At 43.3% G+C, this 26,628-nt stretch overlaps 1 protein-coding gene across 9 annotated transcripts in view; it reads right to left on the minus strand.

Moving 5' to 3' along the window:
* IMMP2L (inner mitochondrial membrane peptidase subunit 2) overlaps window positions 1-26,628 on the minus strand; it is a 631,779-nt gene that overhangs the window by 453,338 nt on the left and 151,813 nt on the right. Inside the window, exon 6 of one of the 9 annotated variants that reach the window (XM_036231124.1) lies at window positions 1,238-9,158. The exons of the other annotated variants lie outside the window; for them this stretch is intronic. Coding sequence (XP_036087017.1) covers window positions 9,104-9,158 — 55 coding nt within the window. The 3' untranslated portion in view covers window positions 1,238-9,103. Of the gene's footprint in view, window positions 1-1,237; window positions 9,159-26,628 lie in introns of those variants that run through there. 9 annotated transcript variants of the gene reach the window in all.

Below are 26,628 nucleotides of genomic sequence, written 5' to 3' on the forward strand. Positions count from 1 at the left end.
AACGCAATCACTCTCCTGAGGCCACAGCACAACTCAGTCCGAGAGAAGAGGCAAAATGCAGCCCTAACATGGCTTGAATTAAGGAAAAAGATCTCGTCTCTAGCAGAATGGAGAGATTATATATTCCACAGGAATGTACCACAAGAAATATTGTGGAATTTAGTATTGTTCATTAGGACTGCGTATTTATAAGGACAGTTGGAAAGCGTGGTCTCCACTGAGATACAGGAGTTAATTAAGGGCAAGCGGCACTTTGCTCGTCGGCAGACCCGGCAGCTAGGGCTGCATCATTTCATGGAAACATAACAGCTGCGTGTGGATGTTACCACACTCTCAAGCAGAGGGGGGCTGTGATTTTTCTCCGAAAACGGTCACGGGTCATCTTCAGCACACTCGTCAACGGGTCTGGAGATCCCAGAGGCTTAAGACCTGGTCACGGGTCACAAAGATATCGGGATGCACAATTTTTAAGGTGGGCACTCCCCATCGCCATGCTCTAAAACACTCGACCGGACATCTTTAGAATAATTCATACTAGGCAACGTTTCAAGATACCTTTTGAGATAAACTGACTGCCAAATGCACTCTCTCTAGGTAAGGAAGAGCATTTGCTCTGCGGGCTTGTTAGATATAAACTAATAAAACATTAGAGGATGTCAGCGGTTGGTTCTAGGGGAGTTCTATGAAACCGTGGTTAGCGGCCATAATTAGATATCACGGTTTACTTTAAAGACCATCCCGGTTCGTGGTGATAAATTCACAGTGCCATAAGGAAGGACCTCACTTTTCTCTCGCCCAGGTGGGAAGGAAAGTGAGGAGGGGCGTGTGTCCTACTCTCTAATAAGTGATCCACGCCACTGCAGTACAACCGCAGTCCTGCTTTACCTGCTCACAGGTACTACGAAGCCGTCGGAACAACACGTTCGGACCCAGATTTTGACTACGGTACGAAGAACAACGCTGTTCTGTAAAGTCACCAGACCTGGTGGAGGAGAGCGGAGAGCACCTGTGCCATGCAGAAAGACGTAACTCGGTCTTCTGTTCCACAGCATCCGGTCCCCGGCCCTGGCCCCACCACCCGAATCGTCAGGAAACAAACCCAAATCTGCCCTGTCAGGAAGATATTTCCCTCAAGGTGTTGCGCATCAAAAGCCGATGGCTAGTTCCATTCGAAACTGGCACGACCTTAGAGGCTGCCACACATTCTGATTTGGGTCCACAGTTGGGGGGTGGGGTGGGGGGGGGGGGGGGAGGATCGAACCAGAAATGAGGCGCCAGCAGGCGTGAGGAAGGGGAGCCGGCCCTTCGAAAGGGTCCTCCGGCAGTTTTGCTGACAAGGGGACTTTACTGGAACTTCCCTGAGAGACAGTGACAAGAAAGCAAGAGGAAAAGGTCTCTGGGTCTATAAATCCTGTGGCATTTGATCTCGGTCCATGAAGCTGAGAAATGTAAATCATCCGAATTTCAACCATGAGTTCAGTAAATCGAATTCATTCCACGGGTAAACGTAAAATAAAAATTGCCCACCGTACACTCCCAAGTCACATAAAGATTCTCCCGTAATTTATCATACATTTTTTGCTCGCTGTTTTTGCTATTTATTGCTTCTGCGGCACTGACATATGTATGTGTATATATATATATGTGAGAGCTACCGGAGTCGCAGAGACAGGGGACATCGCGCCCAACCCCAGATAAGCAGCCCTAAGCAGGAATGAAAGCCTGTCGTCGGGGAGGGGGTAGACCGGATTTTGTCACGAGGAAGAGAGCATGCTGAAAGAGGGAGCTCCTGCTTGCCGGGTGTTTGTGAAGAGGTGGGGAGAGGCCTGCAGAGACATGTTGGTGGAGCACTCCGAACGGCCTTGACTGTTGAGATGGTTCAGGCAACGGTGCTGGTCTCGAACTGACCCTGGACGTGACACTACAGCACGGGACAAGCACCCCGGCGAGTTTTTCCAGTGATTTCACAGGCATATACGAATCGGAAGACCAATTCTCGAAATTCTGGGGAAGAGAGCCAAACTATGTCAGGGTTCCGGAAAGAAACTCCGAGCATCCACCAAGGGCTTTATTCAAAAACTGAAAGTGCAACCCGCCCGCCTTCCCCTAATTGCTGTGCCTGCACGCCAGCGTTCCAGACATGCAGGCAAAAATGCTGGTGCTGACGCAGCTCCGGGTTCCGTGGCTGTTCAAGGCTGTTTGGACTGGAATTTTATTAGTGAACATGGGAACTATTCGCACAGTTAAAACCTCTTTTACCATCCGCCTCAAAGGCAGAGCCTGGAATTGGGCTATATCCCATCAAAACACACCCGCTGCACATCACTAACCAACCCTGTTCGAGATTCCTGCAAACCTCTCACTCACTTGTACCCCTTGACGCCTGCCCCTCCCCAGCTTGCTGCTGTTCAAGGGAAACAGGGGTAGGGTTCCACCGCTTCCCACGCCGCTCGAGCTCTAATTCCACATCGTTCGTAATTTTGTTTGGAAAGGGCTTGTCTTTGAACGCAGAGGGGATGCTCTTGACCCACCATCAGCGGGCTTGCTGGGCCTGGGGCTGTTACGCCCCTTCACCCCCTGAATGCCCTTTACAAAAACCACTCACGTACGCAGCACTCGACAGGAGATAAAATATAAAACGGGGAGAAATATTTCTCTTAATATATTGAAGGAGATAACTAGGCTGCTTTATGTTAATTGTTAAATTCTGTCTGTACTTGTATAGTCTTTGGAATGTTTTAAATGCTTTCGGAGGTAATTTCTAAATATAATTAGTGTTTATTAAAACATGCTGGACTGCTTTTGGAAAATGACGTACATGACTCCCATTTTGCAGGCTCTATGTCTATCAGAGGTCGACAACCCCGTGGAAGCGACGTGCCGAGCTGTGATTCCCGTTTCTGGCAAGCGAGGGAGAGAGGGAGGGAGACAGACGCCCGGAAGGGGCGACCCCCGAAATGCCCGCGCCGCCTGGATGCCTGGGGCCTTCCTGACAAATCTGTTTCAGATCGAGCCTTCGCCCCTGTATAACCCCCTCTTACGCTCCCATTTTCCTGATCGCACTTTTCACTACTTAACACGCTGCCCATGTCATTTTTCATTCACCTGTCCAGGTCTGTTTTACGTCCCCAGCGCCTAGAACAGTACCTGGCACCTGGCGGAATTTCAGTAACTCTCCGTGGGAGGGAACGAGGGAGGAAATGCAAATAAAAATCTTATTGAAGCTGTTCATCTGCATTTCATACCTATGCTACTTTCATTAGAAAACAAACCCCCTCCCTCTTAAAACTTAGATGACATTAACCAGAAAGGAACTTTTTTTTTTTTTCTTGGTAAAAAGAGGCAAAGGAGAAGCACAGGTAATATTTTTGCAATCTGAGGTGATTCCATCAGGAGACAGCTTTGGAGAGGGAAAAGGCAGAGAGGGAGAACCGGGGGCCTCTGCAGACGACCAGGGGCCCCGGAAGCCCACGTCATCTCCACGTCCTGCTCCTCACGGCCACGGCCGTCCTTCCTGGGCCCTGACCGACGAGCATTTCAGACAGCGCCTACGTGGTTCTCCCCAACTGAACCAGGCTGAAAACCCTCACGTGAGCATGCCCCTCGCCCAGCATTATTCCTGACAGGTTTCCAGAGCTCAGAGAGAAGGGATAAAAAAAAAAAAAAAAAATGTGTGTTTACCTTTTAACCAGGAAAAAAAAAAAAAAGACAAAGTGACTTTTTCTTCCTTTTAGTCTACAATCCATTCTCTGAATCCTGGCAGCCTACGCACAGAATTAAACCTCTTTAAAAAAAGAGAAAAAGTCCTCACTGAAGGAATCTCCACCGGCTTCCAGGGATGGTTAAATATGTCGTTCTCCCTACATCACTCCCGTGGCGACTGAAGCTCTTTCTCGCTTGTCCCCCTGCAGTGCGAAAGGAACAGCTGTTTGTCATCACACACATGACATCCTTTCGGGCGCAGTGACAACCAAGAAAACCACCATGTTTGCGAATGCCAGTCAAAAGGCAGTCCTCCTGGGAGCCGCTCACGGCCTGTGTCTGATTTCACCGAACTCGAAGGCTGTAATTAAGTCCCTGTTCAGCCTTTGCTCCTCTAGGCTCAACAAACCCAGGTCTTTAGATTTTCATCACAGAGCGGATTTCTCAGACCTTTTAATAAATTCTGTTCGCTTCCTCTGGAATCGCTCTGGATTCTGCACAATGAGCGCGACCGGGACGGCGGGAGAGGGCCGTGCCTGGCCGTCTCCCCGTGTCGCGTTCCGGCCTCTGCACAGTTTCTCCTCCCGGTGAGAGTCGCCCAGCCGCGCTGCTTACATCGGCTGGTCCTCCCGGTCGGCAGCGAGTCAGCTCGCACTGTAACCTTTTTGTTGCCGCTGATTTTCCCGAGTGCTGGGATCCTAGCCTGGTTGGCCGGTATTGACATATGGCATGTCACTGATGACAATGAACACACCGGGCTAAGGGCTTGATCTGGCGGGTCCTGTAAAAGTCCACTTCCGCGGACTTCCGGGAGCGGGTCGAGAAAAATCTAAGTCAGACACGCCTGGGTGTAAATCTCAACTCGGCCGTCTATTCATTTCAGGACTGTTTGGCCACCGGTGAACTTTTCCGAGGACAATAAGTTCTACTTGGCAAGGCTGTCGCAAGAAATTAGCTGCTTTATTGACGGAAAGAACACGGCAGAGAGGCATGCGCTGTGAGAAACTGGTACACATTTCTCATTCCACCTCCTTCGTGGAACACCCGTCCTAGCCACCACGCGCTACGAATGGCAAAGGGCAAGAAGGTTCTTTCCACTTCGGAATGAAACTCAGCACCAAGGAGGAAAGGCGGGTCTCCATAACGAGAATTAGCAGGAGGACTTAACTCTCAGGGGCTGCAGCTCACCTGCCCGCGGTTCTCAGGCGGGGCGACAGCAGGGGCGGGAGAACGGGGGTCGGCAGCGCGAGCCGCTCAGAAGACTGTCGCCCGAGCCTGAGAACCACACTTAGACGCGTCTGAGTTGGACGACTTGCTCCAGTAATTTAGAACAGAAGACTGTTCAGATATAACATTTCATTTTAGAAGAGGAGACGAAAATAGTTTACTGTTTCAAAGATAATCAAAATATTACCATTTGCTTTCTATGAAAACAATTTCTAATTCTCCTTTTTTCAAAAAGACATGTTTCAATGTCAAGAGACTATATATTATTTAAATAAAAACTAAGTATTTTTTTTCTATTTTTAAAAAGATTTAAACAAATCCTAACTAGAACAGGGCAGGAAATACCAAAGTATTTATTTTCTCTATTGACTTGCCTGACATTTGACCTCTGGGTGGGGAACTCAACCCGGCTGTAAAATCGGTCATCTGCTTCGCAGGAGTCCTACAGAAACACGGCTACCAGGGGACAAGGCACTGATGGGCGTGCTTCGAAACCGCTAATTCACGAGACTCTTATCTGTGGCTTAAAGAGACTTCTCAATGATGCGTTAAAAACGTCTAATCAATCATATGCCACGTAATCGTAGCCGAGAAAGCTCGTGTTTACGGTACGGACAGATGAGGAGAACGGCTAACGCGCAGTGAGGTCCTCCACGCGCCGGGCACCGTGCGAAGCGTCTCATGCAGCTCGTCTCATTCGAGCCCCAAGCCGCTCTTTCCACAGGTGCTTGAGGAGTCTGAAACTTACAGGAGGTAAGTCCCTGCTCAGGGCGACGCGGCCGAGAACGACACTCGGGACGACCTGAATCGCGAGATGAATCCCACCCCGGCCCAGTTCTGGTCATGAAGTCGCATGAGGAGGTCATGATCGCCCGACCACCATTTCTCTAAATAAGGTTAGAACAGAAAAGGACCATAAGCGGTAAAATAGAAATAACAAAAATTGTTGAAAGCCACCCATCTCAACCATGTTACACCAGAAGTAATGAAGCATCTAGAGAAGAACTTTAAAGCCTTCCAGAATATTCAGAGATCATTTACTTCTACTATTCCATTTCACATCACGAATGAAGACACAGCAAGCCTGTGCGACTTCCTCCGTCATCACATGACTACTGGGGGCAGTATCAGAACAAAGCCTAAAGCTGTTGAAAGTACACTGATTTGAGAGCTCTGTTAAAAAGGCACATTTCACTTTGAAAGTGAAAGGGAATGCTATCGATAATTACACGGTCATAAACCCGAACTGTCCCGAGCAAAGCAGAATTTACAGCATGTGGCCTGAGAAACGAGCCGAGTCGTGTCTATCGAGCAAATATAGTGGGAAAGAAGTTGGATTCAACAGAAGTGTCTTTGTTTTAAATAAGGCAGAACAGTTTGTATTTACAGATAACGCTATAAGCAAGCAATAGCCCTTCTATCTTTGCCATTATTATTTTTGGCGATTGATGTGTACATGATTTAAACACTAAGCTGTCAGAGAAACAGGAGGGAAAAACAGGCAGTTTGCGCAAACTTAGCAAAGAAACCCATCGGGAGGGACCCTGTCGAAGGGTCACCAAGAGGCCTCGGTCCTTTCCAGCTTTGATGCCAAAGACGGCAAGGACAGACTCAGACTAAGCTGCTGACGCTATGAAAGGCTGTACATTGGATGCGAGCGATGTTTAATGCAACTGACAGTTTCTATATATACGATTCCTAATGTTAATATTCAAAGAACTTAGCAAAGAAAACTTAAAAAGGAAATCTTTTATCTTCACATGTAACTTTCTTAGTATTTCGGAGTGAATGTTAACACAGGTATTTCCTGCCTCAGGTAAATGTGATGTAGCAATGAATGGACTTTTCAATCAGTGAAAAGATACCTAATATTTGAACCTAAAAAATCATTATGTAAATCTAACTGGTTTCTATAAAGCCCTTATGACTTGGAACATCTGTTCAGTACAAGTTTTTCTCATAATACATGAAGTTTCAAACTGCAGATCACAGTATTTTGCTGTGTATTTATAACATGATGGTTTTGTCCTTTATTAGATTAAGAGACTTTTAAGGTATGACCTACATTGAGATACTAAAGTTATTGCTCATATTACCATCTGTTCATATACATCTTCATCTAAAACTAAATTGCATTCATAACTTTATTAGGAAATTATCTTCACACAATTTGGCACTTAATTATATGTATTAATATCTCATTTACCTGAGGTCACCGATTCAACATCGTGAAAAGTAAGGAACGAACCTGAGAACCAAGAAGGAGCCAAGAGCGCGGTCAAGACGGCGAGGCGCCCGTCACAGGGCCCGGCCGCGGACCGGATGCCACAGACCCGAGGCCTCCGCCCTCAGGCTGCGCACTCACGACGTGGGCACAGTTTGAACTCCGTTTCCCTTCCACGCAAGATTCGAGTAAGTAAACTGGGCAAGAGTCACGAGGCTGTCACAGAGAGGCGTGCTGAGAACACACCCTGTGAAATCTCAGTTTGGAAGCAATTGGCAAAGATGACTCATGTAATTATTCCGAAGTCAAACTAAAAGAAACTGGAACTCTCGTGCCACGCTAATATGTAAATGTGTACAACCAGTGAAGATAGCAATTTGCATATATTTAGTGAAATATATATATGTATTTACAAACACATATATATCTGTATATATACACAGACAGACACACACACACACACACACACACACACACACACCCCTTAACACCCTGAGATCCTTTTCCGCATAGTCCCCTGGGGTCACCTATTCATCAGTGTTATTTATGCTACTGAACCTTAGTAACAATCACTAGGAGTTGGAGAATAAAATTATGGCACATAAACAAAGAGTAACTCCCAATAGATCTTACACCTAAATGTAAAAACCTACAACTATAAAATTTCTGGGAGAAAATGTTCATGACTTCTGAGTACCAAGGATTCATTAGGACGGCTATAACAAAGCACTAACGATAGAAGAAATATATGGACAAGTTGAAATTCATCAAAAGGAAAACTTCTACTCCTCAAAAGAAATGACATACAAAATGGAAAAAAAATAGCCACACAGTGAAAGAAAATATTTACAGTACATATATCTGAACAAGGACTGGTGCCCCCAAAATGAAGAACTCTTAAAACTGCTATAACTCTATAAGACAAAATAAACCAACTTAAAAATGGGCCAAAAAAAAAAAAATCTGAGCAGATACTTCACAAAGACGTAAGAATGATCGATATGTCCTTGAAAAGATGCTCGCCATCTCAATTTATCAAGAAAAGAAAAACTAAAACCATAGTGAGATATGGACGCAGACCCCTGGCATGGCTGAGATGCTCCACGCGGGAAGGCACTTCACCAGAGAAGATTTACGGACGGCAAATCCACAGAGACGCTGAACACCGTGGCCACTAAGGAAATGCAAATTAAACGCAAATGAGATAGTGTTACGCAACTATAAGAGTAGCTAAACTAAAAATAACAGCAATGCCAAATGCTGACGAGGATGTGAGGAAACCCGACAAATCGCACACGGCAAGTCAGAATGCAAAACGGCCCAGCCACGCAGGAAAACAGTGCGGCAGTTTCTTAAAAGCAGACAACTGTACATACGTTACTGGGCATTTATCCTGGAGAAATGAAAAGTAATATCCGCACGAAGTGTATATGCAGCAGTTCACAGCAGCTTTTTGTTGTTGTTCACAGGCAAAAAAAAAAAAAAAAAATGGAAACAATTCAAATGTTGTTCAATAGGCAAATGGTTAAACCAACCGTGGGACATCCATATGACCAGTAATAAAAGACAGAGAAACCTTCATACATGTAACCCACACGATGGATGGATATTAAGGGCATCGTGATAAGTTAAAAAAAAAAAAAAAAAAGGCTAACATTCTTGAAAAGACAGAATTATAGAGACGGAGAACAGATCGGTTGTTTCCCGGGTTTCACAGAAGGGCAGGAGGAGGCGGGGAAAGGGAGCCGCGGGGCCGCGTGTGACTGTGACAGGCTCACGCGAAGAATCCTTGTGAAGAGGGGACCCTTCTGCGTGTTGACGGCAGTGGTGGTCCCAGGGACCGACTCCCGTGACGAAATTCCAAAGAACCATACGCTCGAGTACACAGAAACCAGTGTATACGAAGCTACAGAAATCTGAATCGATGCTGCGGACCGCACCCACGTCCGTTCACTGGTCTTGACATTGTACGAAAGTTATACGAGATGGCACCTCTGGTGGGAACCTGGGTGAAAAGTACAAAGAAACCCCCTGTGTTAGTTTTCAACGATGGCTCTGTAATTACCTCAAAACAAAAAGCTAAGGAAAAAAAAAAAAGACTGATAATAAAAGAATGCGGAGGATCTCGAATTCTTATTTATCACTGCCAAGAACGTGAAACGCCACAACCACTTTGTAAACCATTTTGCCAGTTTTTTTAGGATATTAAATACATACTTATCATAAAAACCATCCCTATTTACCCAAGAGAAATAAAAACATCTGTCAATACAAAGACTTGTGCATAAATATTCATATCGGCTTTATTCATCCTAGCCAGAAACTGGAAACAACGCTGATGTCCATCAACAGATGAACAGATAAACAAATTATGGCTCGTGCAGTCAGTGAAAAATCGCATCATAATAAAAACAACCGAACTACTGACTCAAGCAACGGTATAAATGAAGCTCAAAAACATGCTGATCAAAAGAAGCCGGAATGAAAGAATGCGTGCTGTACGACTCCATTTATAAAAAAGGCTCGTACAGGACAACCAACCCACTGTGACAGAAAGACCGATGGTCTCTCGAGGACTTGGTAAACTACACACGCAAAATGAGTTTGTTTTATTGCAGGTATATTATACCTTAACAAAGGCGACGTTTGTAAAATGGGGTACGGGCTCACTCACCAGAAATCAAGTAGCCATCAGAGGTCATTAATTTGACATACACAAGGCCACGTGCTAAGAGGAGAAAGATCCGAGATCTATTGCACAATACCTTGGCATTGACAGCGAGGTGGCTTAATGTCCTCATTACGGGTGTGAACAGCCTGCCCGGGCTGAAGTCCCGCCTCCACACGTGAGTGCCGTCGCACCCTTAGTCAAGTCACTCAACCTCTGCATGAAAACTGGGATATGAGTCCCTAGGGCAGCACGGTTGTCGGAAGGTAAAAAATCAACGTTGGTAAAAAGCTTAAAACTGTGTCTGCGGTGTGAAAAGGGCTACATATATGTTGGATAAACAATAAAACAAAGCAATCTCTTTTCCAGGATACACATGCCTCCAACTCTGATGGAGAATAAATTATAGGGGTATCCGTTAAAAACTTCTCATGGATACTCAATGGAGAGAGGAATGCAGACTAGAGAAAAGAGGGAATGAACGACAGGAAAATAGAAGAGAGGCTACACGCCGATCGATGACGAGGGTCTGCCCGCGCAGACAGCTTCCGCTCACCTGGGGTCATGAAGGGGAAATGCTCGGGGCAAAGCGCTGGGGGCCCCCTGACTCGAGAAGCTACCTAGAGACCTCCGTCTCCGTCCTGAAGGACCAGAGCCATGAGTAACGGTGGAAGACGGTGCCGCTGTGACGTAAGAAAGAGGAAGAGACGAGGCGAAGGCAGAGGGCAACAGGCTAGTGCGCTGTAGAAGCGTGTGCAGGCACGCGGGCGCACACGCAGACACGCACACGCAGACACACACGAGTTTCCATCATGTTGGACGGGACAGCATAGCGAGCCCTGATTCGTTTCCCTTATTTACGTCTCCCACCGCAAAATCGAGAGCGACGCGCGAGGGGACGGTCCACGGTGCTCGCGCGCAGCAGCGATGCCTAAACGGCGGTTCGTCTGATTCAATAAACATCGCTGGACGCCGACTCGGCGCCCGGTGCTCCGCTGAGCCCCGCGTCAAAGAAATAATCTTCAGAAGGCAGCCTGGAACTAACTGGTCATTAGAAAACCAAACAAGAGTTAGGCATTTTTGAGAACAAGTGCGATCCTATTATCAGAGGAGGTTTGCCAGAATATTCTTTAAACGTGTAGCTGAAGAAGAGGGGGGAAATGTGTGATTCTCTAAAAAAGCAGGCAAGCGGTCTGGTGGAAAATAAAGTATTACGGTTATTCAGAAAGGTAACAGTTTCCTGTGGTTTCTAATCGGAAGGAGAATGCACTCAAAAGACGAATCTCACGCGTGAATCAAGGTTTGTTTGTTTGTTTGTTTAACTAGATCCCTGAAGCCATCACACACACGGATGTGTTCTGTTCCCACGAAGGATTCTATCGCCCGGCCTGGGCCCACGTCACAGAGAAGGGCGAACAAGACGACAAACGGTGTCACGCGAAACAGCTTGAAAGAAACCAGTCCCCACAGGTCACGTGCTGAACGAATCCGTGTGTGTAACATTCCTGAAATGACTTGGGGAGTGTTCGTGGTTCCCATACTACCTAATCTGGCCCGTTTTTCCTCATTTTTCCTCTACAGATCAGTTAGCATGGTCTGATATTTTTATCACTGATTTGTGTTAAATTTTCTCCTTTGACTTCCCAAACAAAAAATAAGCTACATGAGAATAGAGTCCTTGTCTGCCTTGTTCATTATGGTATGCCCCGCACCTAGAAAGAGCCTGGCACGTAGGACAGCCTTCATTAATACTTGCTGAGTAAATTTAGTCTCTATTTATAAAAGCTAGCATGAATAATCATAACTTAGTAATAACAGAAACAACTAATATCTACATATAGCACTCTTAAGAACTCTCTCCCCCTCTCTTTTCTACACACACGCGCGCACACGCGCACACACACAGTTATACGCTCATTCAGCCCTAAGAGGCGTTATTACCGTCCTCATCTTATAAATGAGGAAACCGAAGCACGGGGCAGGTTAGATACCTCACCAAGGTCATTCATCTGACTAAGTGGCAGAGCGAGAGTTCAGGCCCAGGCTATTTGCCGTCACACTCAGAAAGTGGTGAAACAAAGAACGTTTCCTTTTTTTCTCCTTGGCTTCTCTTTGGAGAATGTGACGACTGCCAAGATCCTTACTACTTAGCACCTTTATGTGACTACTTCCAGTTTCAGCACCAAGGAAAACTACTTCTATATCAGGAAAGGGTGTGACACAGAGTAGATTTTAAGAAAAGTTTTCTCGATATGACTCATTTGCAGGGTAATTACTGGAGCTACAATGCGCCTTGCTTTACATTCAACTCCAGGGACCTCAACCCCCAAAATAGCATTCACTAAATTTTCTTCTCACACTTAATTGTACCCTACCAGCCTTGGGACAGCTCATAACCCTGCCTTCTTTGCCCCCACCCTTAAAGTTTTAGAAAGCGAAAGATGATCCTGTATAAATACCATCTGCAAATTTGAAATTGCATGGATACCTAGGACGCGAACTTTTACAAACCCAAATGCATGTCTCAGCACAGGAAATCCTCCTCCGATTGCCTCGTTCTGCTTGACTCTGTCTGCAAAGTGCTTCATTTCCCACCCCTCCCCCCAAGGGGACTAGAGAAATCTGACAAATTAAAACATTTACTATACAAATCATTTCATCAATATATCAACTTGTAAATATTAGCAACTCTTGAATATGAATATGTTCTCCTTCCTTCGAGAGAAAATTACTTCAAAATCCAAGCAGTGAATCTCTGGCTCAATTAAAAAACATAGCTTCATAAAGAAAATTTTTTATGTGACTTACATATACACACTGCTTAAAGCAGCCAATCTCAATTATTTATTTCTAGGCTACATTTCTTTATCTCCAGGAAAAATCCTTTGGGATTTCAATTCTATGATTGTGACTATGTGAAATTAGGATATCTCATATTTTATTCTGAGGGACTCCCTTCTCATTTGGGGAAGAAATAATTTATGGTGGATTCTCTTGTTCTTTAGAACTACACCTGATCCATTTGTCAGAAGTAATCATGACATAACAAGGCAATTTTTCGGAACTGAGCAGACGGTTTTGAACATCAAGCTTCCCAAGGATATGAACTTCTCAAATTTCTATGAACCTATTTTAAAAAAGAAAACACAAAAATCAATCTCATTCTCTTTACAAGGGATCTTCTGGGATTTCATAAATGCTTTTTTTGGAGAGACTTCACCATTTCCTGCGCAACAGAAGAAAAAGGTGAGATGCAGCAGAGTTGAGGAAGCAATCGTTCACACCTCAGCCCCTCAAAAGAGTTTTAGTTTCAAAAGAGCAAAATACCCTATTGGATACTCTTCACAGTTGGCTCCGTAGGAAAAGAAAAATACGTAAAAGTTAATCTCGTACGTCAATGGAGAGTTTATTGCATCAGAAAGAAAATGAATTCCCATATACTATTAACTTCATACGCTAAAATGAATTGAAGGAACTAATTATTCGAAAATGAAGAACGGCCTTGGGGAAACGGCTGCTTAGAGCACCGAGTGGTCAGAGCCGGTCTGGATGACCGTCACGAGCGAAACCACCGCGCGGGCGACGATGCCGTTAACAGAAGGCATCGCTCCAGAACGCCGGCATCGCCATTTCTGTCGTACGATGAGACACTGGTGCCCGAGGAAGACGTGCGGCTGAAGCTCTCACGGAAAACAAACGCCACGGGATTCATGGAGACGGCTTTCCCCAAAGCCGACACGTCCCCGTGGCGGCAGGGCGGAGGGGGACGGCAGTCGACGCTGTGCCACGAACGGAAACGAGCTTAATGCCCTAAGAGCGAACTGGGAAGAGTCGGGACGCGACGTGCGGCTGTGAGCAGGAACGGCGCGAGCCAAAACATACGCGCATCATACGTGTACTCACACACACTTACATGTGTGCGTGGCTATGTATTCTACATATAAATACATATCTCATTCATCAACGCATAGACATGCTTAAATGTGTGCACATGTATGTGCAAGGGTTTAGAAGAGCTGCAAACTGGGTATGGGGAAAAACTCAGAGACAGTGTGAGGACAGAGCAGAGAGAGGGCGGGACCGCGGGAGAGGCCCCGGGACCGCGGGAGAGGCCTTGGCATGTTGGCCGCAACTGAGAACCGCGGCTCCGTGCGGCTCAGTGGAGTCAGTGGGCGTCGGGGCTTGGAGAAGAAAGCCCGAACTGGGGTGGCGAGTCAGGAAAGCAGCGCGCCGCCTTCCGTGGCCGCGATGTGCACGACGATGCACAGGCGCATGAGCGTGCTCGGTGGGTCTGTCCCAGAAAGACTGACCGACTCGGATACTGAAGCGTCGGCGTTCAGAACGTGCGGAGCTGAGGCCCAAATCCGAGCGCGGCCCCGCTGCGGGACGGCCACCCCACACCCCCGGGACAAGGGCTCCGGTCCTTCGCTCTATCTGCCGCGCTTCACACACAGAGTGGTTGGGAATCCGGTGAACCCGCTTCTGAAGGAACGTGGTGGGAGGAGGTGGCAGGTGACTTCCAAAAGCAGCACCGATTTCAAGCAAGTACAGATCTACAAAGATTATGAAATCTAAAATAAAACTTCCCAAACCTTTAGGGATTATTCGGATATCCCTATTTAAATCTAAAAAAGTGATGTAGATAAAAATGTAATGACTACCTTTTCATTTTCTTCTTCCTTCTACTCTATATTTCTAAATTTTCCAATGTGCATCTGCATAATTTTAATATTAGAATTTTTTTTTTTAATTCTAGCAGAGATCTGACCTTATTTAGCTGGTCTCATCAAAAAATTTTCATAAATATTTACAGGCTTCTCATTTTCTATCACTGGTAAATATATATGATGCTTGCTGATACACACACACACACACACTTAATTCAGAAAACAGGCTACTGTGATGACGGGCTCCCCTGATATGACGATGTGGCCAGTCTTCAGGGTGTAACTCAACGACTGGGATCTCATACAGAAAGAGGCATATAACAGATAAATGACACATTTACCCTTTACCCTCACTGAATAATCGGAAAACTCTTACAGTGTTTACTGTTGTTGAGTCCCTTCATACTCTTAGAACTAACGTATTTTCAAAACAGGCATATGTTTTAAAAATATTTCCTTTTACCCTAGCATAAAAAAAAAAAAAATGGAGCTTTTTCTCTGCCTTCTCTCAATTAAAAGTACAGAAACTGCTGTTATTTCTACAAGATACACCTTTCAATGTGATGCCCCCGAACCATCTTCTAAGCGAAAGGCCTGTTTCTGAAACATAGGCCAAATTTTAGCGTTTAAAAAATCTGAATACAGGAAGCTAAATTGGGCCTTAACAAAAAAATCAAACCTTTTTCTTCTAAAGGATGAGATTACATCTTTCAGGCTTCACCACAAAAAATGGTCTTACATATTTTTCCACCTCTTGTATTTTATTTAATTTTACCGCGACAAAGTAGATTTCCAAAGGGGGAAAAAAAAAACACATTAAAAATATCCATTGAGAGGCGCAAATTTCCAAAGAGAAAAAGTCAATCACTTAGAATGTCCTCAAAGCAGTTTGCTCGTAATGTGATCACAGCCCTCACCACAGCGTCTGTGGCTTGGTATCACCCGTCTGCCGACTGGGCAGTGAGCTGGGAGAAGGTGGAAAGGCCCCTCGCTCGACTCCGTGGCCACGCCCACACAGAAACTGCGACGTGGTCAGGACAATTTATCTAGCATTTTCAGAGGCAATTTCAGTTTCAAACGTATGACGCCAGCTTTACAGAACGCGCGTTCACGAAACAGCATTTCCCTTCCACTCGAATTTCGTTCGTGTTTCTCCCCACTGTTCGGACGGAGCCGGAGGGCCCCGCCCCCTCCCTTCCACATGCTGGACTTAGGCGAATCCACTGACACCCAGGACCGTGCCCTGTGGCACGTGTGATCGCATGCCTGTGTGTTTGCCCCTCTATCTACTCCAGGAGGGCAAAAACCGAGGGTTATTCATCTGTGTATTCCCGCCGGCGGCCAGCGCGGAACGGGCCGCCGAGGGTGATCGCGGAAAGAGGTGACAGCTAACACCCAGCGCTTCTGCTTTTCGCTGAGCTTGATAAAAACAGAACCAACTACTATTCTCAGTCGTGTAGCGGGATTTTGATGTGAACTTTCGGGAGCTGGACCAAACACAATAACCTGCCAAAGTTTATTGCTAGTTTTAAGGGGGCTTTAGCAAGATCAGAATTTATAATGTCAGGACAGCGTCTAGACAGAAAAGGCCAGGCCAGAGAAAGCCTGTCACCCCGTTGCTACATGCCTTTCACTGTTAAGCAGAACTTAAAAACATCTAGCTAATTCTCTGAACTGTGTTCTAAACAACAGAGCCACATTGATGTTGAGCTCATCATTACAGCATCCCAGTCGGTAGCCTCATCTCTGAATTAAAATACATTTTTTTAATATAAATATATAAGAATTAAAGGATAGATCCATTCCAGAGTTCATTCTATATTATTTTAGGGAGCAATAATCAAGCTCTTAACTGAGTTATCCTTTTAATTGGTGATGACTCTTAACTTTTACCCCTTGGGCCAAATCAGTGAAAAATAAAGACTTTAACAGAATTAATGGGCTGCTACCCGCAGCAAAATGGAGGTGAAAACTATATTAATTATCAGTATATATTTGCATTCTACTTCCTTAATTTATGCTACAGAACTGATTGTTATCAAAGGAACTTCTCTGATGTTTAAAGAACTAGTTAATTGTAAGAACTAATTTTGAAAAAATTTTTTTTCATCTAGTTCTTAGTTTATTATTTCAGTCCATTTTCCATGTATGAATAAGATGGAAACCTCAAAAAAGAATAAGGAATAAGCATATATCCATGATCTTAAGTTATGTTATAAAAATTTAATACTTCATTTTAATGTTTTAACCCTAAAAAGTCTTTTATTGATATACTTCATAATTTAAAGATTTTAATTTTTAAACTAGCTCAGAACTATATCATAAACGTTACTATTTTTAAAATCTTACTTTAAAAGCATTTATCATTACGTCAAGTCACTGAGTCTTTGCTTTTTAGTTCCATATTTTTTCTAATTTCACTTGGGTATTTTAGTCCTGAACTTTATATAAAACATGTTCATATATGCAATGTTCTATTATAAAAATACAACTTGGAAATCTATAATTATATGTCTCACAGCAGGTCAAATATAGAAGATCCCCGAGCAATCCTCACTTCCCAAAATTATACCCACTATATATAATATACAAAGTTTAACTTTGTATGAAAACTTATTATTATAAAATATAATTATACATGCAATGTTTACTAATTCAAGAAAAGAATTTCAAATCCCTACGTTTCCCATATGTTTAACCATATTCATAATTTATATGGCTTATCTTCATTCCTTGACAGAATTCTTTTTCTTATAAACATTTCTTTATGTTCTTCATTGCACTAACTTCTAACTTCCTTAGAAAACCCGTAGCAGTTCAACTTTTAGTGATATCATAGTTCCTGGAATAGTTCTAGTGGTTATAAGTAAATCTAGAAATAAGACAAAAATAGCTCAATAAACAGAAATCGGTAAACCAACCAAAATCGGGCCTGGCACTCAGAGAATCCAGGACTGATATGCAGACTATAATTCAGCATTTGAGGAAACAGAGATGCAGGCTGAATTGTCTTACAAAGCAGAACAATGCACTTGGCAAAAGACAACTCCGTCTTTCACGTTATCACTGTAACTACAATCCCTGCGTCTCTGTTCCTTAGCTTCCCGCCCACAGCTGTGCTCGCGATCTGTAAGACGATAAGCTCACGTCGGTGATGAGAGGAGAGAACCCCGCACCGGAACGCAGGCGGAAGATCTCAACACGGCGCAGTGTCCTCTCTCGCAGAGGCGTTGCGACAAAGCGACTTGTGAAAACACCGCGGTGCATTTCATGGAAATGTGAGAGTTAAGTAAGTGCGCGAGGGCAAAGAAAATGACGAGATCCGAGAGAGCTCTTTTTGGAACCCGTGCAACAGGAGAGGCGGCTGGACCTTCGTGGAGACGTCGGGGGATGGAGGAGACGGGGCGGCGAGGCTGAGGCGGGGGGAAAACACGCATGGGAGGTTACTCGCGCGTCCCCTCTCGGTGTTGTGTTCTGAGTCAGCATTTTTATCTGCATATAGAGAAGAATTGTATAAAGCTGACAAGGCAAAGAGTGAGCTACTACAGTTTGGAAACATCTGACGTTTCCTGGCTAATCTTACTTTAATGCTATAAAAAAGAATGAGAATTACACAGAACAAATAATAAGAAAAAAAGGGTGTTTCTGTCATAAACTTTGAAACATAACATTATGACGAAAAACATCTCAGGAGAAATTTGGGGGATGAGAAGATGTATTCGTCAATAATAATTTATCTTGGCCTGAATTCGTAGGAATATCCTTTAGTTTTGCAAATTGCCTCCAATTCACTGAGAATCGTTCTTTTTTGCCAGCTTAAAATAAGCAGAGATTACACAAGCGCCATGTGCCATCTTAAATAAGGAAAGAGGGAGAAAAAAAAAAACAAGTACAATATGGTATTTAAACAGCTGTGAGGAGAGAGATACTGGTGAAAACAAGAGTCGTTTTTGTCCGCTGAGCTTGTTATGCTTCGTTTTGCTAAATATAAACTAGTGCATCATTAAATTAACCACTGATTTGTGGACTAAAAAGCGCAGAGCGTCACCTGCAAATAATCCAATAAACATAATAATTTTTCGAATGCTATGGGAATTGTCATAATTTGGGGCTGAAAATGTGGAGGAGAAAGAAAAGCTGCAGAAATTATTTCGTGGCTATAGTGGGTGGGCACAACGCAATTGTTTTCATGATTTGCAGCTCTATTTGAGTGAGCTGACAAATGCGCAACAAATAATACACTTGGAAATACTCGAGCAAGAATTTTACATCGGGCAATTAGTGAAGATTATTGCAGAAACTCGATTTTTTGGAAATAAACAAAAAAATGTAAATGTTTTGCAGCCGGTCTAGTTGAGCATTACAATTAAATGAGCATGAATCAGTTAACAAAATCGAAGAAAACAGAGTAAATGTTCGAAATAATTTTATACCAAAAGGTCCACGAGGAACTATTTAGAATAGTTAATTTACTATATGGTGTCTTCTGACCAAAGAATTAATACTTACTCACATAAACTCACTTAGTCTCCTCTTTCCATTATGTTAGATTTTATTTCCCCATAAACTAAATAAAACAGTGTAGTAAAATATGTGGCTAAGAAAATATATTTAAAAGACAATAAACATTTGCTTTCCAGGGTCATTGTGTGATATTAATAAATCTATTTAGAGCAGAGGTTCTGTAAGTGGGGTTCACAAATCCCTCATCTACCAAAGAGTTCAACAGAGAATTCAGCAGAGGATGGCCCATGTATTTAAATAAAAAAGAGATCATATGCTTATTTTTATTAACATCTAACTAAATATTCAAATTTCCCTAAAGAATGCAGCAAATAAATGACAGTATGAACAGCGCGGATGTTACATCTTATTATTACTATACGTGTTACTAGGCTGAAGATTTTTAAATACTCTGTTAACTATATTTCATCTTACTTGATTTCCTGTATAATCCTATACAATCTATTTTGCGCATTTAAAAGCGTTCTACGGTTGATCCACAGACTTCGCCACGTTGCGAAGGAGTCCGTGGCAGCGAAACCTACGGGGCACCTCAGAGTTCTCTAACAAGAAATACGAGGGAAAAGGTAAAAAGACAAGAAATTCCAGAGCTTAACATTACATTTCCCATTAGAATTTTGTTTTTGTTTAGCTTTGCTTCATTTTTTTAATTCTGGAAGAACAGCCATCCGAGCCGAAGCCAATCAAATCTCACTTTAAGCACTAATTAACACCTCCTTCTTCCACCCATTATTAGTTCTAAGAAATAGTCTTTGTTAAGAAAGCTGAGATTGGAGGGAAAATGGCATCTTGAGTGCTTCGGTGAAATGTGGTTTTCTTTACAGTTCTCCTTACACCGTTTACTTTACAAATGGCGAAGGAAGGATGGAATGGTCATAGTTTACATTTCACCCTTAGTGTTCCGGCTTGGCGGCCCCCAGTGCCATCATCTGGGACAGGCATACAGACACGATGAAGCCAGGGACGTCCTGGAAGGCGGCAGAAAGTTACGTGTCGGGCCACAGCAAGTGAGGAGACGGGGGGGGGGGGGCGGCACCCTAGAGAAAAGGCCAGAAAGGCTGAGGGTGAGCACGGGGTGATGCCGTATTTCTCCTGGGGGTGCTCGCTGATGTTCTACAGCAGCGCTGTGAGATCCGATTTGCGTTCTAGAAGGATAACTGCCGGAGAGGAGTGGACGGTGGATTAGAGCGGCTGAAAACGGGGGGACGAAGGTCGGGCAGCTATTCTCACGAGAGAACACGGAGCTAAGGGTGCGATACACGGAACTGATCCCCACTTGTCCTACATTCGTAGTCTAGGAGGCCGGCTGTCCTCCCCCTTTCTTAGGTAAGGTCCCAAGCTGCTAATCAACCTGCCGGTTAAGCTCAGTGCGAAAACTATTAATGTTTTCGACACCCGTTTTAATAGCCATACATCTCTATGGAGATTAAGCAAATAAAATCGTCCTATAGATTTTTTCTAAAGCAAAGCCGGAGACCTGTGGAACGTGACTGAAAAGAGAACCTAGTAAAAAAGTCATGTGGATTAAGCTGTGGAATGCTGCATTTCTTACTGGCCTAGTTTATGATTATCTTATAGAAAAACTACCTCCAAATGTTCAGGTTCTCACGTAAACTGCCATGTTCCCTTACCCATACTAACTGGAAGAAACAGAATTTGCCCCGAGCAAACCAAGAGGAAAACGTTTTTAAAGCACAGTGGCAAATCTCGGCCTGAGGCCGATTAAGAATCAGTCCTGTCTTCAAGGTCGCCCCTCCCCCCCCCACATCGTACTGATTCTGTGTCATAATAAAAGGCAATCTTTCGCAGTGATAACTCAGTCCATTTTATACAGCCAACTGAAAGAGAGGCCCTCTTCAACTGCAATTGATGGGATTTTTTTTTTTTTTAACAAAATTTCCTTTATTAATTTCCATGGAAGATTTGGGCAGTTGGGCAGAGGAAGGTCCAAGGAACAGGGCAGGAAATAAAGAACTGGCCTTGACGAGTGAGGGCACGATGGGCCACTAGTGCCTCCTCAGCATCTTCCTTTGAAGCCCAAGCTACCAAGGACTTCGACTTACCACGCTCCTGTATGAAGGAGTAGAGAAGACGAGAAATTTTAGAAAATAAGTAGGTGGAAAGAATGTGTGCTGAAGTCCTTGGTAGCGTGAGGCTTCTAAGTGGTAACCCTTCAGAACTGAGTCCTAAAGAACGATAATAAAAACCACGAGAGTGCTATAATTTTATTCATAGACAAAAAGAAGATACGGCCAAAAAAGTAAGCAGGAACCAGAGTCTGAAAACCAGTATGTACTGTGTGAAAAGCCAACAAAGTAAAATTCTTTGTCGTGATCTAAATGTATCACCTGTGGAGGACTCCATAGACGAGAGCAGAAACTCTGCAAACTCTTTAGCGGGTATAATTATAGCATAATTAAGAGAGATTTCTCTTAGTTAACAGATTCTTTTAGAAATATTTTAGTTGCTAAATTAGGACTACTGAAGAGTCAGTGTTATTTGCATTTCGTGTGTGGAAATAACTATTTTCAAATCAATTGATGAGCTAATGTATTGTCTGTTCTTCGCAAGATTTGGCACCAGCCAGATTTCGCTGTGATAACAGAAGAAGGTAAAATCCCTCGGCCACCATCGCAGCCCTCAGAAAATCACCACGTGGTTCGAGGTAAGAAGACTGCAGCCTTTGACAGTCAGAGGAGGGGTCGCCAGGGCGTGTGTGCGGGGGGGAGGGGGGGGCGAGGCCGAGGGCACGCTTATCCTCTCGGGACGTGGCGACAAGTCGTTTGTAACCACGTCACACTGGACGGAGTGCCGAGAGCATCCGGAGAAGTGTTCAGCAACACCGAGTTGTGACCCTGCTGTTTCACGGCTGAACGACCGGGGTGAAAGTCCCCACGGGCCCCGAGAGCCAGCTCCGCACGAGAAGAACGTCCGCCTACACTGAGGCGCTGTATATCGTGGACGCAGTACAGACTCCTTCAATATGTTCCACATGTTATTCCCGGAACAGTAAAAAAAAATTTACAGAACAGCAAATCCGAGCCGGACGCATTTTGCCTGTTAAATGGGAGGAACGGGATAGGGAGGAGGCAGACGAAGCCGAGTCAGAAGGGAATGTCCTCGGAGAAACCGGGATTCTCAGAAGACATCGATGTTATATATCTGATTTGTCCCAAAGACCAGCCCTCAAGAACAACCCCCACAATCTGTTGCAATAGGGGAAGATATATTCTACAGAGATAGGTACTTTTTTAGGAAAGAGACAGCTTCGGTGACAATGTTGGTAATTTAAAACCTAAGGTTTCCTAGGATGTTCAAATAGCCTATGATTTAAAAAAGGAAACAGATTAAAAGAAGGTCAGAACATTGGCTAAAAACAGCTTCAGGGCGTAGCTCCAGGCAATGCCCAAGATTTATGAGGGAACCCGGTTAAGGTTTAGGCGTGACCCAAACCGTCCACAGGAGGTGATGACAATGACTTTGCATGAAAATTGCTTCTGTTTTAACCCTTGATTATATTTTTAACTCTATTTCTATTAAGTGAAATTCTTTCCTCCCGCGTGGGCTATTTGTTACTGTCTCCTTCTGGGCACAGAAGCCTCTTTTAAAAAATATCCTCATCGGCACACCAGCCTCCATCCAGGGAAGACATCTACTCAGAAAGAGGACAAGTCATTGATCTGCTGTCACAATTCATGTGACGCTTCCACAACGGTCGATCGCATCCATCCTGCCTCCTGCTGGAAAGTAGGGGACACCTGCTCAGGTGGTGGCCCCAGGACAGAAGCTAATTCTGCAGCACAACCCGGAACACCGCAAGCCCCCACATGGCCTCCTCGTCTCACCCACCCCAGTTAACGGCATCGTCGCCCATCCGCCAAACAGCCCGCATCACAAGGCAGCAGGTCACCCCGTCTCCTTCCTTGCATCCCAGGCAATGGGTCCAAATTGCCATTAGCTTTTGAATCCGTTCATGTCTCCCCAGCTAACCACCTCGGCCCGTGCTCACGCATTTCTGACCCAGCGTCTGAGATCTGTTTCCTGACTGCTTTCTCTGCCTCTGGTTCTACAGCCCATACATTCATGCTTCCAAACTCGAACAGAGTGATCTTCCTAAAACCTCTAAGTAGCTCCCCACCACACTCAGATCAAGCTCAAACTCCTTACCATAACTTACGAGGCCCTTGATGATCTGAATCCCTTTACTCCTCGAGCCTGGTCTCTGACCTCTGCTTCCCTTTGTGACTAGCAAGGTCAGATCGCAGCGATTCTATTGGCCATAGTTGGCTGCCGAAGCCCCACGATTTCTCATTCCTCGGAGCTCTCCTTTTGGGCCAGACGCCCCATCTGTGTGCTCCAAAACTGCCCTGCGGCTACAGTTGTCACACTGCATCGTGTTGTTCACGTCTTTACCTTCTTCCCTCCACCCCTGACGATGAGATCCGTAAAAGAAGAAACCTCACTCGCACGTCTTTCATGGCGTCCGGCACGTGTATTTGGAACACGTGAGACTTTCAATAAATATTTGCTGAATAAAAGAATATATAAATAAAGGGAATGAGATGATATGCAAATCTGTTCTTCTTTCAAGAAAAAATGGCCACCAAAATGTTCGTGAACTTTGGTAAGCTACTCTCCAAGTCTGCCAACACCTCCCCCCACCACATACACACGGCCAAGAGTCTGCCAGAAATTCCAGGACACTCCTGAAAGTTTACTGATCGAGAAGTTAGAGACACGCCGGCCTTTGGACCCAACGTGTCCTGTCTGCCATTGTTCCGAAAAAGCACCCATCCAGACTGAGATTTTAGGTTTGCACCCAATTGGCTCAGTGTCAGCAAATTACAGCCCCTATTCAAAGAAAAGGATTTTAATCAGAATCCTGCATCCTTATATGATTTAATCATTTCACACTGATTAAATGGATGACAGTAATTACAAAGAATGTTTTCCATCCACTCCAAATGCTCCTTAGACGCTCACGACTGCTCGGATCTCTGATTTGAGAAAATGCACTCCATGTCCTAAATTAAACGCAAATATTCTCAACTGGGAAAACAAACCACAAAAAAAATTTTTTTTTCCTTAAATTATTTATCTTGGAGGCTTCTCAGGTATTTGCAACACATCCTGAGAGTGATAAAAGAGAAGTACTTAAAAACACTGAAAATAAAAAATGTCATCCTAAATCCAGTGCTTGGGGTGACTATGTAAATATGTCCCAAATCTCTAAATTCAGAAATCCTTGAATATAAACGGCTGAATTGAAGTATCCTCTTCACAGACTCACTCTTTAAAGTCCAAGAACGAAGGGACACAGCATGGAAGGAGGTTTACTTAATTAAAAGGTGTAAAACTATATGCTGAGAGTAGCGTAATTTCAGTGTCATGTCTTTTCAAAGCTTCTGTAACTACTTCTACAATTTGACTTTCTTCTTTGCCTTGGGGAATAAGCAACTGACCCCAAAATATCTTAAATTGTGATGATACAAATCCTCAAACCTAAAATGCCTATGTTAAAACCCAAAGTATTTTAAAGCCCAAAGCGTAATGAGCAGTAGACCTCATTCACAGTACCTCAAGTACTCTCCTCCATCTCTGAACCTTTCTAATTTCTGTGAGAGAAAACAATGCCAGGAGAACACCCTTGTAGGAATGAGAGAGAACGGCCCCCGACTGGGAGTTTTCTGCCTGCGTAACTAGTCTCGAACACGGACACACAACTTCAGGACTTGGTACCTATGGAGCGATTACTGATAAAAAGGCTGTCCCAGGAATTCCTTTATGCCTGACCCTCTGTAACACTATATGACAGATAATAAATTCTCAGTGAACATTTACTGAGGTCAAATTGACCCCATGACTGGTTAGGTGCAGAATTTTAATTCACATCATAAAGATACCCTGAAACACAACAAAACACAAACGTAACTTCAGCATAATGTGAAAACAGATTGTGCAGCCACTTTCTGCTCCAAAATCTATTAAATGCTGAGGCAGAAAGAAATAACGAAAGAACACTAGGTTATATAGCCCGATTTTAAAGTAAGGGAGAGAAGTCTCCGAGTGCCAAAAATGAAAAAGGAACCTGAATCCTGGTAGGTAGCAGAAACTGAATCCCAAAAATTAGAAATATACTAACACTAATATTAGTAAATTAATATGATTCTACATTATAGTAGATTAATACTAATACACAGATACACCAATAGCATTCTCAGATCACGATGCAACCAAAAAAAAAAAAAAAACCCTAATAATAATGTAAATGGAGAAGTTTTCCACATGAAAATTAAAAACAAAATATTAACTAATATTTATAGGTTACAACCAAAGCAAATCTCGGAAGAGAACCCAAGCATTAAATATTTACATAATTTTTAAAAAATAAGTGATTTAAATATTCAATTCAAAAAGCTTAAAAATGATCAATGAAATAAAACAAAAGGAAAAAGAAGAAATAAAAAAGAACCACAGAATGAATCAAAAAGGTGGTTCTTTGAAACAGTCAACAAAATAGACAAAATAGTAGTCAACCTAATTTTTAAAAAGGGATGGGAAGTAGGGTATATAGAAAGCCCCAAAACAGAGTAAGAAATGACAAGTGAGAAATAATCATCAAATGAGAGAGAGAAATGAAAAGAAGAATAAGACAGAAGAAAAGTCTATTATGCATGGAAATAAATTTAAAATATGGATGAAATAAAATTTCATTTGGCAAAACTAACCACAATAGAAAGACTATTACTGAGGAAATGCCTAGAAAAGAGGGAAAGCAGCTTGTCACCTACGTTCATAAGAGCTTCTTTAAATTAGTCGAGGCCAACTTAAAAGAAAGGCACTGGGGGAAACAGGAAGGAAGGAAGGAAGGAAGGAAGGAAAGAAGGAAGGAAGGAAGCAAGGAAAGAAGAGAACTACTGAATACTCTTAATAGTAGCAGGATTCAAATAATAAAATCCATGTGAGATCACCTGTAATATAATTTTTAATGTAAATGTAATTTGCTTAAATGAGAAATTCAAAAGAAAAATTCAAAAGAAATAACTCAAAAGAAAATATTCAATGGTTAAAAATATTCAATATCAACAACACTCTCCGTATTTATTGAGAATTTTTTTTATTTTTTAAAAGAGCAATAAAAGGTAAATAAACCAAAACTCAAAGTACCAAAGCAGTAGTCTATCAAGGACATTTTCTGGCCCACTGTGAATCTACTGGAACAATCGCTCAACATTTAGCTGCTTCACAATCTTTTTTTTTTTTTTTTTTTTTACCAAATGACTAGGATGAGTCTGTCACATCCATGAAAACATTATCTGAAATTAATATGCAAATTGTGGTGCCTGCGTGGGATGCCATTTCATTAATTTCAACTCACTGACATAATAGTGTTCTCTAAATTTATGAGTTTTTCAAATGCCATCCCATAGAGAATGCACTATTAAGTGAATATTATTTGAGTAGCATTAAGAGCCAACAATAGTTTGATCCACAGGGAAAAAAAGATAATCTGAAATTTCAGTCACAAAATAATTTATATACATTTCTATAGATAAATATTCTTTGAGCTAATTGTGACAGCTTTTTTAAACAAATATATTTTAAATCTTTTAAAT

This window comes from Rousettus aegyptiacus, unplaced genomic scaffold (assembly GCF_014176215.1).
Source record: "Rousettus aegyptiacus isolate mRouAeg1 unplaced genomic scaffold, mRouAeg1.p scaffold_m13_p_13, whole genome shotgun sequence".
In the NCBI taxonomy this organism is placed as follows: domain Eukaryota; kingdom Metazoa; phylum Chordata; class Mammalia; order Chiroptera; family Pteropodidae; genus Rousettus; species Rousettus aegyptiacus.